This window comes from Gadus macrocephalus, chromosome 4, assembly GCF_031168955.1.
Source record: "Gadus macrocephalus chromosome 4, ASM3116895v1".
Taxonomy (NCBI): Eukaryota; Metazoa; Chordata; class Actinopteri; order Gadiformes; family Gadidae; genus Gadus; species Gadus macrocephalus.
In genome coordinates, this window is record NC_082385.1 from 7,789,638 (window position 1) to 7,804,914 (window position 15,277).

Genomic DNA, 15,277 nt, shown 5'->3' on the forward strand with positions numbered 1-15,277 from the left:
AAGAAATGCTTCGGCCAATGAATCGATTTTCTCACCGCCATGTATACACAGACAATTGCAGTTGTCCGATTGAGGAGAATAATCGAACTATGGCCTTAATCTGACTAAACTGTGCATGTAAACGTTCAGTGACATCTAAAAATGAGCGCACTTAGTGAGTGCGGATAGTGTACTTTGTTTAAGTGTACTCATGGAAGTATGGATATCGGAACACGGCACAGGATTCCACCCAGAGCCATTGCTTCTATTTACTTACCCAAATAAAGTACAAACTGTTACCCGAATCAATAACGAGAACTGAACTGAAATATTCGATTTTTATAACTTTAAAGTACACTCTCCATGCATGATATTATTTAATGCAGGACTGAAAATCGTTACTATGACTAATAAACGTATGTCAAATTAAAGGTTTTCAGAACCCACTTCTTTTTCACAAGAACCTAATTTGCTTTGGTATATCAGTTTTTGTAGTTCCCCAGTTCAGACCAGATTACACATAATTTATAAAAAGGTCAAGCAGGCTAATCACAGAGGTGTCCAATTATAGGACACACGCACTTACTTAAAGGGGCCCTATTTATCCACAAGCTGTGACTGTAATTAGCCTGTGTAAATGTTCACCCAGACATTTGTTGAACAGATCAGTCTACCAGCCTACCCAGTGGACTGTACCAACTGGTGGGCTTATCTATGCATCATACATTTAGTTTGATACTCCCACTTCTTATGTCACTGTGACACGGGGCAGGGCCATTTGATTGTTTGTTGATGACTAATAACTCTGACATCTGGTGGTAGAATAAGGTGGCCCACAATTGCGATAGATTTCTCAAATTACTTTCAAACATCCACTGAACATAACTGCGTCTTAACCATCCTAAAGTGTCTGAATTCAAAATGTTGCGGAAGAATATAAAAGTTGTACTTCTGTAAATGCTTCATTGATCTATGCATATTACCAGTATTGTTTTATAGTAACTTCAAACTAGCTGGGCCATTATTTATAACATTCTATATAAATAAGCTATAAGCATATGGAGCCTAGGTGTTCAAATCACAGACTTCAGTGGTTTTGTGAAGACATTTATTCCTAAAAAAAAAACCTTTACAAACAAACTTTGAGGAAAGCATGACTGCTAGGCTACAAATTGACTTAACCAGGAAAGATATGTCTATTTGCAAGTGCAACGGCTTATTTATTTGAAAATTTTACATCAATCACCCAAACCCTGCAGCAGTTAGCACAGTGGAACATCGGTATTTTGAAATCATACAGAGCTCATTTGGAGGAGTGTCCACTGGCAAAAGTAGAAATTGGAGTGGACTCTATGACTGAGACTTGACACTTTGTTGTAATTAGTCTTTTCAGAGAGGCAAAATTCACAGACAGGTCGGAAAATCCCTGCCTAGAAAACGTGTTTTCTGAGTCAATAGGGGCATGAGCAGAGTCTTTTACATTTGCAATAACTTGACCGGAGTTTTGGTCAGGATTTATCCTGCTGTCCTCCTTGTAGCTCTCACACAACCTTTCTTTGCCCGGCTGAGGCCATTCCTCTGAGCCTAGGGGCCAGTCTTGAATGTTATTCACCTGCACAGACAGAGGAGGACTTAGAGAAGATTGACTGTACTCTATTCCAGAACCCTGAGTTGTTTTCCTCGCCTCTCTGTGCAGAATGTCAGTGTGAAGAAGGGTAGACTTTGGGAGGGACTCCGGGTATTGAGGGTCTGTGGCCTCTGCTTTGATTTGGAGGCCTCTGGCCTTAAGCCGAAGCTTATGAGGCAAGGCAGAAGAACCGCTCTGATCCGGCACTTTGAGTGTGGAGACGATGACGCCGGGAGGGGCGCCTGAAGCCTGCCCGGGCCCTTTGGGGACCTGCTGCTCATCCTCCACGTCAGACAGCTTGCTCAGTACCCCGTCGTCAGAGCTTATCGGGGAGTTGCTGGAGGACATATTGATCTGCAGGAGGGACGGAGATTGAGAGCACGCACTGGCCAGTGGACTGGATAGGCAGTTCCTGTATAGGTCATACGGACTAGCCCTTTCTTGTGCGTAGCGCCCAGTATCTGACGGTTCCTTTTTGATAACCTCTGCTGTCCTGCAGTTAATGTTAAAACTGCCCTGAGTGGTTTCGGCGTGTGTGATGTGGGGTGAGTGTTTGATGACTGATATGTAGCTGTTGCCCAGGTGTAGGGGCTCCTCTATAACCTGGGGGTTAGGGTCTTGACCTAAGCTGGGTGTAACAAAATCCCGGTACAGCACAGCAGTGCACTGAGAAACTTTATGCATTTCCTGAGTGTAAGCCTCTGAGCTCAAAAGACCACATTTAAGCTTCAAGGACAGCAATTCTGCTTTCAGGGTAGCGTTTTCCTCGCCGAGTGCCATCAATTTTGTTTCCAACACCACGTCGTTCATGCGCCGTTTCTCCCGCGAGCGCTTGGCCGCTTCGTTGTTTTTGCGCCGTCTCTCCCAGTAGACGTTGTCCTTCTTCTCGTCGGGGATGAACTCCCTTTTCCGACGACAGGAGCTCTGGGTCTTGAATTGCGAACCCGAGTTGTTCTGGCCCATCAAGTCTCTTTGGCCTGGTTCTTCCTTGAATGTTTGCATGGTGTTACACTGTTGTTGCTGTCAATAAGAATGAATCCCTTCTCTGATCATCTCTTAATGGTGGGACGTAATGTACATGTTTATGAAGTGGTGACGACCATGGGTGAGACGGCCGAGCAAGTTCAAAACCTATGTGGAAGAAAAGGAAAGAAAAAGTTGTAATATTTTAGTTCAATATTGTTAAATCGTAGCCTGGTTAACGCGTAGTAAAGGATGTCATTCTACCAGACGTGGTATTTCTGTGATTTATATTTTACAGAAACTATTTTTCCGTCTCCCCCGGCCTGAGACGAGCTACATAAATATAATATTGTATAATATCAAAGTAATTTGGTATAAAAATAAAAAGGTGGTATAATATGAGCTATTATTTGTGTTGAATTTGTTAGAAATGGTGTGGCTATTATCCACAACATAAAGATATGGCATCATAATATTAATAGTTGTACCAATTAACTAACTGATGTTGCTTAGTGTTACTGTAATAATAGCTGAATCAAATGAGGAAAGTCATGAATACTTTTTCTAAGAAATGTAAATGCATAAACATAAATGGCACAGTACCAGTCGAGAGGTTATTCAATGTGTAAATTGGATGGAATTGCTTGAATAGCATTTCATTAAATATTTTCTTATTTTAACATGTGTTTCATCATTTATTTTGTTTCAAGGACAGAAGTAAAGAAATGGATAGTTTGGTCAACTGTCTTTTGCTTGTTATCTCGTGTGAAAACCTTGGGTGTCCTATTATTTAAAGCAGGCTGTCGTTACTCAATCACAAGGCTATTTTTATCCACTCAAATACAACACAAATAGAGGCCCGTTATTTCTTAACTAGTTTCAATTCATGTTTAGTTGTTGTTTATTTTAACATATTATTGACCTTTCAGTATGCCCAGGACAAAGTAACTATACAGTTAAGATTACATTACAACTTACATGATTTCCTGTTAGATTCAAGAATTTAATAAAGCCTACTGGTTTAATACTGTGTAACATATAGTTGTTTTAATGACAACAGGAAACTGTAAACAAAACACAATTTTGGCCCAACTTTATCCAACACAACTTCAAAATAAGGTCGGTTTGAAAGGTGTCATTGTTGCGCCAAAATAGAAGCTGTCACAAATGATTAACCCAACTCAATAGAAACATTCTGTGACCGTTAAATGTGTTCAATATAATATAATGAAAACCTTGATCCATCATTCTTACATTTAGAATATTTTCGGGCACTGAACCTCAACAAAACATGTCATAAACGACGTATTTGCGGCGGCAGAGTTGGAAAATTAGACAAGCTGTATGCCAAAATGGCAGTCCTAGTTGGCAGATCCCATTGCTCCAGACAGCGAGGGAACAAAGGAATAGTCATAATCATACACAACACGTGGCCGTCCACAAGTACAAACATTCATCCCGGGCCGCAATGTCAAAACAACCACATATAGGCCTACCTCATATCTTTGTGATATGAGGTAGGCAGCTTTTCTCTTGGATGAAGGAATTTGGGGTCAACATGACATGACAGAGACGAAAGAGGCATGTCATGTCGCCCCCAAATTCCTTCATCGTGTAGTAGGGGTTACACAACTCCGTCCCCCCCTCGGTCTCCACCGACTGATCATGAAAAGGGTGGTATGAGAAAGAGTGGTAGGCTATAACACAATCGATGGGGGGATTATAGTCACATCTAAGAAATAAAAATTGCTTAGTTTGAAAGCGGTATTAAGATACATTTAGTGCCTTTTTGGGTTGCGATCAGCTTTGTATTCTAACAAAAGAATACAGGGAGGGTCAAAAAGAGTATGTGTACGCTGAGTTGCATGACATAGTACAGTACTGGATCTATGTCACGGCTTTCAATGCACGCATATGTCGCCGATACGCCCATTGATATCGCGCCGTGTGTCATAACCGCGAGACCCTCGATCAGCATAACGTCACACTGTTGAAGATTTTTTTTTTAATTACACAATCGGCCCTATTATCCCAGCTCAATGCTTACACCTAGCAGACAATAACTTTAAAACAACCGGGGTTAGGTTCGGGTTTGTGTAGGCTAAATACCGAGCAACCCGAATCCCAAACGTAATCTTAAAGGTAAATAAATAGGATGCATAAGTACATTTCAACTATTATAATCCTACAAAAGCTCCGTATACATCGTTGAGATGCGTTATAAACACGTATTATTACCAGTAGCCTAATACAATGTAGTGTGGTTAAGCATCGCTGGCACACGTTGTGACCCTACTACGAAAGAAAAGTACCTTATTATTGGCATCGGCCCGGAGGTTGTGTTCTTCTGTTGCGCCTCGTGTTATGCGTGAATAAGCAGCATATTCCCATTAACCAGGCAACAATGCTCAGCGTATTTCCCTATCAATATGGACTCACTTCCTTGTATCCCTTGCCTCATCCAGTCGAAGGGCACGTAGATTTGTGTTAGTAGGTCAGTGGTTAAGTGTGTTCGACAGCGTGCTTACTGACAGGCTCCGCAGCCAATTAAAACGCACCGTAAGTGAGTGTGTGTGTGTGTGTGTGTGTGTGTGTGTGTGTGTGTGTGTGTGTGTGTGTGTGTGTGTGTGTGTGTGTGTGTGTGTGTGTGTGTGTGTGTGTGTGTGTGTGTGTGTGTGTGTGTGCGTGCGTGCGTGCGTGTGTGCGTGTGCGTGTGCGTGTGTGCGTGTGCGTGTGCGTGTGTGTGTGTGTGTGTGTGTGTGTGTGTGTTAAATACTGAAGATTTAACATTTCATTAAAGTAACATTTATTCCGCTAATTCATTCCAACATTAAAAAATATATTCTTGATTTCTGAGCCCCCCAAATTATTCGCTAGAATGTATGGTATGCTATTATGCTATTTACATAAGTTCCATGATGAAATGAATTAGCAACAATTCCTTATGTTAAGCTAGTTGTTATACTTTATAAACTAGACCAAATTATTCCATAGCACATCGCATTGTCCAAACGTATATATTGAACATGTCATCTTGAGGACACTTACACCATCTACTGCCCATTTGGGGAATTACGTATAATATTGGCTTTCATTGAATTTGCGCGATATGGTCATATGTTCTCTGGTTCAAATGTACCTCGAAAATGTGAGTAAAACCTATACACGAACCGTTACTTGAAAAGAAAAGCCCAATCAACAAATAAAAACACACAAAATCAAACAAAGTAATCCAAATAAGTCAAAATCTGTTGCAGAAGCCATAATTAATGATCAGATGGGCATACTATATAGTTGCCAAGCCAATTGTGTGAAGTACCCAACAAATTGTCCTTAAAATTAGTGCTAGTCCTGATTTTTATTTGGGAACTATTTACAACAACAACCTTAACCTTGATGTTTACGCATTCACGGTACCTAAGGCAGCTGCATTTATAGAGCCTGTGTGACTGGCATTCAATGTTATTCTGAGTCCACTTCTCACCCTTTGGCCATTATGGTGTTGTGGGTGTTCTTCATCAATATGCCATTAATCAGCTTCAACAGACGTCGTGCTCAGAGACCTAGGATGGCCAGTATGCAGAGAGGCATGAATGTCCGTCGTGGCTGGCCGCCTGAACCAGAAAGATGATATGATAGTAGCATCACTTCATGTAGCAATTACCAGTAGCTAGTAAATTGTAAACAAACACGTCCAGAAAACAACATATAGACAGGAATACGTTGAAATCGCCCCAACAAAAGGTATATTCCTATTATAGTCTTGCTATAGGTAGGCTACCCTATCACACTAATTAAATCATCCAAACAATTAAGACAAAGGGAAAAGGCCACGTGCAATCAATGGCAGTTTCAGCAAGTATAATCCATATGGAGTGTCAAAAGATGTAGAAGATCAGTATGCAATTACGGTGCATTTAACAAATGACAGCATCATTTAACTAGATGACTAGAGCATACGACTCAAATTGTCCATAGTTTTATGGACAATTTGATCGACAAGTAATGATATCTGGTAATGTTGCATATTTTATTTCTCCATTATAAAACACATCAATGTCTTTTAGGAAATTAATTGTACTGTATACCCCATGGTTGATTATAGAGTATATTATTTAGGCTAATATCTGGTGGCAATGACATCATGGTAAAACAAGAAAAAGATATCGTAAGCAAACAAAGCTCCAAAACTAATTACATAAATTACAAATGTGTACAATAGGACATGAAACGTTTGATTGTAAAGAATAACCTCCAGCTACTACTCAGAGTAGAAAATAGGGCAGATAATGGAATAAATCAATGGAATTTTTTTACGAAACACAATCTTACTCCCATTATTATCTGGTCTATAGTTGTTACACTGAGGTATATTTAGAGATAACGTCAATTAAACAAGTAACTCCTTAAAAATAACAATAATACAAACAATGTGAAGTTGTGCGCCTTTACAAAACCTCTATATGCAATACATTCTACCACATGTTAACTTAATGTTGGCTAGTGTTTTTTTTTATCATACAATGTTTTAAAAAAACAACAACAGTACAATAAAAACACTGTCAAATCGGCGAACCCAAACATCTTGAATCCCTATTTGATTGATTAGTATTACACAGCGGTGCCACATACAAATGATAAGGTCCATGATTGTCTCCATAATGAATCGGGATTTCTTTCCTCTTCTCTCTATGGGAAAGAATAGTAAGATTCATTCTGCAATGTTTAACACTGGTATTTTACAGATTCACACCTGAGACACAATTTGCATTAAATACATCAGTGATGGCAAAAGAGTATCTCCAAAACATTCAAAAAGCATTCATCTGTATATTTCTTATGTTCATTCAGAAATTTCCTCAGCTCTAGGTTTGTTCCGTGTTCCAGAGGCAACTCGCCCTAGGCGTGTTCAGAGTTCCACACTATCTAACCCTCTTGTACCGCCTCATTGTCGCCAAGCAATTCTGTTTCCGGAACTGGCTGAAACTCTGCATTCTGGTCCCCCTCTTTCTGAGACGACCCGTCAGCCAAGTCTTCATCGCTGGCCTTGGAATCGTTAAAAGCAGCTGCCCGCTCTGCCCCACCGCTGTTGGAGGGCAGTGTGGTGACGTAGCCTGTGGAGGTGGATCCGCTGCCACTGTGATGAGACCCGGCCTTGGCCACCAGCGGAGTCGGGTGATGCATCTGTTGATGAGCCATCGGCATCGGAATCTGCATGGGGTAGAAGTTTTGCATGTACGGATAGGCTTGCATGGGCGGATACCCGTTCACGGGAATGTAGATCTGTTGGGGCATCATCGGCCGGTGCATCTGACCCTTCACGGGCATGAACTGAGGGTGGGGGTAGGGGGGCAAGCTTTTCTTGGGGCTGGCGTAGCGCGACGCGTTCGCCGTGCCCATGCTAACGTTGCTCACGGGGCTGGTGCTCAGGGAGCTGGTCTGAGTGGTGTTGCTGGTGCTGGCCGTCTGAGCCGAGCTGTTGTAGCTGGACGCGCTCTCCCAGGTCCGCAGGCGCGCGTGGATGTTCTTGAAGCGGGGCCGGCTGGTGGGGAACTCGCTCCAGCAGTCCAGCATCAGGGTGTAGGTCCCGGCCGGGCAGTCGTCGGGACAGGCCAGGAACTGCCGGCCCTGCACCATCTCGACCACGTCCTGGTTGGCGTAGCCGCAGTACGGCTGAAGGCCGTAGCTGAAGATCTCCCACAGCACCACGCCGAACGACCAGATGTCCGAGTCGGTGGAGAACTTCCCGTACATGATGGCCTCCGGGGACATCCAGCGGACGGGGAAGGAGTTGGAGCCGAAGAGGTTGTAGTAGTCGGCCGAGTACACGTCCCGGGACAGGCCCAGATCCTGGATCTTGACGTTGAGCTTGTCGCACACCAGGATGTTGCGGGCGGCCAGGTCTTTGTGGACCACCTGGTGGTTGGAGAGGTACTCCATGCCGGCGGCGATCTGGGTCACGATGTGCAGGAAGTCGGCCTGCTCCAGCGTGGACTTGACGGTGCGGTCGTCGTCGGAGCCGCCCACGTCCGAGTGGGGCGAGTGCACCACCAGGAACTCGTGCAGGTCGCCGCGGCCCGAGTAGCCGAACACCATGCTCACGGGCTGCTCCTTGGTGACCACGCCCAGGAGGCACAGGACGTTGTGGTGCTGCAGGCGCGCGCGCAGCACGCCCTCCTGCCGGAACTCCTCGCAGAGCGCGGCGTCGGCCTTGTCCTTGAGCGTCTTGATGGCCACCACCTGGCTCTGCTCGCCGTGGGCCGCGCCGTACAGGTGGCCCTTGTACATCTTCCCGAAGCGGTCCTCGCCCAGGTCCTCCATGAAGTGCAGGGTGGACATGCTGATCTCCCTTGTCGGCTGCCGTCCAATCAAAAGCAAGGAAATAGGTCAGCCTACAGTTTTCACTGGCAACCGTTTCATTGATTCAGTGTGAAGAGAGCAAGGTGGGAGCGTGAGACATTTCAAGACCCGGGTTGAGGGTCATCGCTAGCTGGAGACCTAGAGGTGCGGTCCAGGCCACGACGGAGGACTTACGTGGTGTTTCTGCTGGTTGAGCAGTGGCAGCTCCATGTCCTGGCTGGGGGAGGCGGCGAGCTGGCGGCGAGGAGGCGTGTCCGTGTTCCCCTTCTGCTTGTTGCGGCACATGCAGAACAGGAAGAAGAGGCAGGCGATCACCAGCGGGAGGGCGATACTGGGGATCAGGATGTACAGGATCTCCTTCTTCAGGTTGTCTGGGGGCTCTGTGGAGAGAGAGAGGAGGTGTTGGATGGGTTGAATCTCTGGGGGGGGGAATGTGTTGAGTCTCTCTGAGAGAGCTGCAATACATCAAGTACCAATCAAGTATTCAACAATGTTAAAATCTGGCTAAAATCTGATGCTGATAAACTTTTATTAACCTTTATTGCAAAAAAATATTTATCATAAACTGAAGAAAAGACAGTATAAGGGACTGGATCATTTGCATTTGCTCCTTCACAAATCATCTAAAAGCATTAATGAGGAAAGCATCCCAAAACGGACAGTTATCAGCTCTCTATCAATGTTCAAGACAATATCATAATCAAACACACACGTAAGAACAACATTTGAACTCGGACACGACAGAGGCAGCATCGTGAAGCAGGGCCGTCGGCCCCTGACCCAGCAGAGTGACTTACTGCAGGGGTAGATCTCACAGAGGTCCACCCGGACCTGGGGGTCCAGCGTGAAGCACCAGGGGCCCTGCATCTGACCCCCGGGGTTACGGCAGAAGTTGTGGCCCCCCCGGAGCTCGGGGTACTCTGTGGGCGACAGGTGGTGCTTGTGGGGGTAGTGGGTGCCCCACGGCTGGCACAGGTACCCCGATTTGGTGACGCTGAGCGTGCCTTTGTACTGGGCCCCGCTGCCGTTGTAGCAGCTGTGGTCCGGGGGAGAGTCTGTGACGCGGAGGATTCAGTTTTAGAAATGGGTCGAAACACGGAAACGATTTGGGCTTTGGATGAATAGCGCAGCCACACACAGTAGGAATTGGACAAGACATGGACGAGATTAATTGTCTTGGTCTGAAATTGAAAGGGCAACATAGATCCATACTGTTGACTGGTTTGTGTCAATTAAAGATGTCCTAATGGAGTAAGTAAGTGTGTGTTTGTATTGTCCTTTTCATAATTCAATCACTCATAAAGTGTCAGATATTGATAACTCTCTCTGCTGAGGCAGAGTATACACAGTGCAAATTTGCGATTAGCGTACACTGGCGTTTTGAACCTCTCTCGCAGCAAATCGAGGCGTTTTCGCTCGACGTGTTTCTTTTTAAAAAAACATGTTTTTCCGAGAGAGAGAGAGAGAGAGAGAGAGAGAGAGAGAGAGAGAGAGAGAGAGAGAGAGAGAGAGAGAGAGAGAGAGAGAGAGAGAGAGAGAGAGAGAGAGAGAGAGAGAGAGAGAGAGAGAGAGAGAGAGAGAGAGAGAGAGAGAGAGAGAGAGAGAGAGAGAGAGAGAGAGAGAGAGAGAGAGAGAGAGAGAGAGAGAGAGAGAGAGAGAGAGAGAGAGAGAGAGAGAGAGAGAGAGAGAGAGAGAGAGAGAGAGAGAGAGAGAGAGAGAGAGAGAGAGAGAGAGAGAGAGAGAGAGAGAGAGAGAGAGAGAGAGAGAGAAGAGAGAGAGAAAAACACTAGCCTAAACAAGGTCTCTGAATCGTAATCTCACAGACGTTTTTTCTATTTGACCAAATCCCGATCTACACAGAGCGAGACATTCAAAACGCCGCCGCCACCAGGGGGGGGGGGCCTAACGAGTCAGTCGGACGCTCCAACCTACTGGGGTTCAGGCTCTCGGCGGGCACCCCGATCCTCATGCAGGAGGCGGCGTCCGGGGAGGCGGGCGGGGGCAGCAGGTGGCAGCTGGGCAGCTCCAGCTGCATGAGGATCATGGGGTTGGAGCGGGCGATGGTGTACTCGGCGTGGCACAGGTCGTCCTCCAGGGCCTCGCACTCGTCCCGACACAGCTGCCTCCGGTGGGGGCCCCGCGCCTCCTCGTCGCACAGGGGGAACACGTAGTGGCAGAAGGACGGGATGGCGAACTGGGAGCAGTCGTCCGACAGGTGGGTGGACGTCCCGATCATTGTGAAGGCCGCTGGCGGGGGGGGATGAGTGAGGAGATTACATGAAGCCCGGTTGGCATTGAGTTGAGGGTACAGAGTATAACGGAGGACTTGCAGCTGTGGTTGGGACGTCGCAGAGTGAACAAATGTTTGGTTGACACTCCTTACAGCTACGGAAGCATGGAGTTCACACACAAACATTAGTGTGGAAGACCACCCGTATAGGAAATCAATCAAAAGTACCCTGCTAAGGTCGGTTGGGAGTTATCACGTTAGGATAATTAAAATGTGGGGTAGTTAAAAACATAATGATAAGCAATGTGAAGGATGTGCAACTTTGAGTTCAAAGACTAGGACGTTTTTTGTGCAAATCTTATTCTCTTTTTGTCTTATTTTTATAACTCACTAAATGACCACAGTTAAACCGCTGCTATATCAGTTATAACCGTTTCTTACCTGTGATGCGGTTCTCGCTTTCCCCCTGCATCTGCAGAGACTCAACATAGATGCTCTTGTTTCCGATGAAGCGAGCGCAGGCGATGCCCCGGTACGGCTGACAGAAGCCTTTCGCGGGTGTTCTGAAAATAAACATGAAAGACTGTTAAGAGTGGACAATGCATCACGTTCAGATCTTCTTTTTCATAGTTTTCATAATTACAAAGCTGGCCCTCTGTGTTTTTAATTAATTATCTCAACCTATCTCTTCTTGCTTAAATCGATTATTTATTTGCAAAAGATAGCCATGTATTGATTAAAATAACTGCTGTTTATCACTAGAATATTTATATTCATGCAATGTGTGTCTGAAACTGTTTTTTTTTAATAAGTAGAGAGTAGAGAGTTGTTAGAGGGTTGCTACTTAAAACTATTGAATATGTTATCTTAAAACCAGTTGTAGGCTCTGACTCACATAGTTAAATATTTATGTTACATCTATGTGTTGATAATCATGTTGAAACGTTTACTTTGGCCAAGCCAGGGCGACAAGAATTGTGGTTATTCATACAGCAGCCTTTGTTTCCATCTGAGTCTCACAAGCGCCCCCTTCTGGTGCGGTGAATCATTAAAAACAAAACTTCAGTTTGAGGGATGGGAATAAGATCATTGCTCTAAGCAACATAACTGCAAACGAACACAGCATTTTGACTTGTTAGACTCTTAGTTATGTAAACACTTTGGCCTTTTGAACTCGTAGATAGCCCCTGCTAGCTGTCTGAATCAAGGTTAGGCAGGGCTTTTTAGACTCTGGTGCTTTCAGACAAAGCCATACACACAGCATAATACACCATTATTTTAAATGGATAATTTAACTGCGCCACCACCCTTTTTTGACCTTCCCTGCCTTGAAACTGTGAGATTTAGTGCACAACGTAAACCAAATAAACTTCAATCTCCTCAATGTGCGTCCAACGACGTTGTAACATTGATGAGTGGTGGAGGTGACTGGGTAGGCCTCACAGACGAGGTGGGAGGTAAGGTTAAAAGAAACATTCGTATGACTATGTTTGAAAGATTTATCTTGTGTTTACAGGAACTCGGAGCACTGGTTCATATGTGATATCACTGGAATCTAAACAGGCCTAAAACACAGACCCTGTGTTATGTAGTCCCTTACTTTTATTAGGCCTACTCATCATGAATACTTCAAAGTAAAATCTCTGCACACATTTCTGTTTCACACAGAGCTGCACGTACAACATTTGTAATTGTGTGAGCCGCAAAAAAAAAAAAGACGATAAGAAAAGTCTTTCATGTCTGATAGCGAAATGTTCTTAAGAAATTGGTCTCGTGGATGTAACTGACGAGCCTCGGACTTAATCACTCGTGGTGAACTTCAAACAAGCCATTAGGAGAAAAAAAAACGTCATAGACGAGGGACACTGAGCAGTGGCTTCATCCAGACTGGACTGTACAACGTAACCGAGAAGAACATTGCAACCTGTACGTGAGCAGAACAAATCAGAAGTGGACTGCTCAAATCAATCAGCTCCAATTGATTGTTAGCTAAACAAGAAGCCTCACGCAGGTTATATATACCGTTGCATGTCCTTCTGGTTCTCTGGGGAGTACACACAGTAACAGTGCATCCCATGGGCAACTGGCTGCGCTGTGCACATTCTGCCGGGATGTTGTCAAAGACAGCTGTCAATGCTTAAGTCCCCCGGTCCCCCCCACACAGGCAGTAATAACATCTGGGAGTAATTTTTGCTCCAGCTTAGATTTGTCATAGGGAGAATTTCACCCAAGATAAGATTTGAAGAAAGGGGAAATTACACTGCAGTGCGGCGTTTAAAGCAGTCATCAAATGGCGGCTGCTATTGTAGCTGACCAACACAGGCCTTACGAAAGAACAAGGGATAGAGGCAGCAGCAGAGTTCACACAAGGCAGCGTGGTTCACTTCAACTAGTGCAGCAGACTTTGTCCACTGTAACAGGAGGGAGGGTTGGTGATGGAGTAGTTAAGGGATATGTGGTCGGACTAATAATAGAGGACGGACCAGAAGTAGAATTTTCCAGTAAATTTGACAAATTGGAATGCACTGTTTTCTAAAAGGCTATTTACAAATAGCCTTTGAAAAGGGAACGGAGGTTGGAATGATTAAATGTCATTGGAAAATGAAATATAATGAGTTAATCACGGATTAGATCATGGTAAATACGTCAAAATGGAATCAGTTTGCGCTAAACGGCATGAATGTATCTAAGTTTGTAGAGCTGGAAATACAAAAGAGGATAGAGTTGTAGAAGACAGCTGAAGGCCTAGAGTTGAATAGAACAATGGGGGAAAGACCATGAGGGGAAATACAAACAGGGTTGGTATCATCTCCAAACCACACACTTTCCAATACAGTATCAACCACAACCTCAGCTTATCATGGCATCTCATGCACACAGTGAAACGTGAAGTCACAGACCGGCGCAAAAAAAACGGCAAAAACTAAAGGGATAGTTTTCAAGGGAAAGTTCTCAAGATGTTATATTGATTTATTTTGCGACTTGCACATTACCATTCTATACACACACTCAATTCTCCAGATGGAAAGGGGTCACAGGAAAGGGCCGCCAAAGTTGTGGAACATTTTCTTACATTAAATCAACCAACGGTCACTCAACAGCTTGTAAACGTGTCCTAGGGTTCAAAGGCTGTCTGTGTAAAACGTTGGACAGAACAATGGGTCCCAGAGTGGTGGTTTGGGTTGAACACGCAGGGCAAGTGGAGAAACTGGGTTCTGCTTTCTGTACATACTAACCACCGCCGGGGGAATTCAACCACTGCAAACACGGCCTCGGCTGCACAGAGTGGAGGGACTGAGGCAGGCCTAATGATTTGAGACAGCGTGTACACGGTGATGGTGAGATACAGCAGAGACAACAACCACGGGGGAACGCGAGCAGCGGCCGCGGCCACAGAGCGGATGACGGGTGGAATCCAGTCTTGCCAGCACACTGACAATTGGTGTGATTATCCAAATCGCCGCTAAAATTCCCCACTGAATGATGCCAAGGACTATATATGCCCTCCGCCACGTCTGTTTGCATGCTCGGTTACATATTCAGAAAGACCCCGTACACTGGTTGAGTTTGGATGTAAGATCCAACGTTGGGGAGATCAAGAATGAAATCTTTCAGTTGCAATTGTAGTGGATTGGTAGGAATACAAAATGCTTGTACTTTATATTTGATCTTATATTTAAATCTCCTCTGTAATATATTTGACATCTGTTGCGAATCTCAAGCTACTATCAAGATGCAGTCATTGTGAGGCCAAGATTGGCTGCTGATGTGGTAGATTTTCGGAATTTTTTTTTCAAGAAACTAGATACAATTTAAAACACAAAAGTCTGTTGGATGGAAGTTTGATATGTTCAAGTTTTTTGTAGGCATTCAACTATTTTACAATGATGACCTGCCGATAGTTTAACTAAAGTCCGAACAAAACAATTGTCAGTTGTCTTGGCACCAAAAACTAGCCATGTTGCTCTTTGGCTCATTGTCTTGTTAAAGAATGTGATGAATTTGCCATAAACAGTGAGAGATTCAACCCCAATTTTAACATTAGATTCACATCCATTTCTATTTCTTAAACCTACCAAAAAAATGGCTAAAGTAGTAACTGAACCACTAGTTTTCAC

General features: G+C 44.5%; 2 protein-coding genes across 2 annotated transcripts in view; both read right to left on the minus strand.

Moving 5' to 3' along the window:
* Positions 1 to 1,174: 1,174 nt before the first annotated feature.
* nfil3 (nuclear factor, interleukin 3 regulated) lies at positions 1,175 to 5,094 on the minus strand. Its single transcript, XM_060049839.1, has 2 exons — positions 4,882 to 5,094; positions 1,175 to 2,737 (listed from the first exon to the last, which is right to left on the minus strand). The coding sequence occupies exon 2, from the start codon at positions 2,606 to 2,608 to the stop codon at positions 1,283 to 1,285; it is 1,326 nt and encodes a 441-aa protein (XP_059905822.1). The 5' UTR covers positions 2,609 to 2,737; positions 4,882 to 5,094; the 3' UTR covers positions 1,175 to 1,282.
* A 1,481-nt stretch (positions 5,095 to 6,575) lies between these two features.
* The window catches only part of ror2 (receptor tyrosine kinase-like orphan receptor 2), a 24,417-nt gene continuing 15,715 nt past the window's right edge, over positions 6,576 to 15,277 (minus strand). The window contains exons 5-9 of the mRNA XM_060049838.1: positions 11,601 to 11,722; positions 10,862 to 11,176; positions 9,727 to 9,984; positions 9,104 to 9,309; positions 6,576 to 8,926 (exon numbers count right to left, since the gene is read on the minus strand). Of these exons, the coding sequence (XP_059905821.1) occupies positions 7,496 to 8,926; positions 9,104 to 9,309; positions 9,727 to 9,984; positions 10,862 to 11,176; positions 11,601 to 11,722 (2,332 nt within the window). The 3' untranslated portion in view covers positions 6,576 to 7,495. The remainder of the gene's footprint in view (positions 8,927 to 9,103; positions 9,310 to 9,726; positions 9,985 to 10,861; positions 11,177 to 11,600; positions 11,723 to 15,277) is intronic.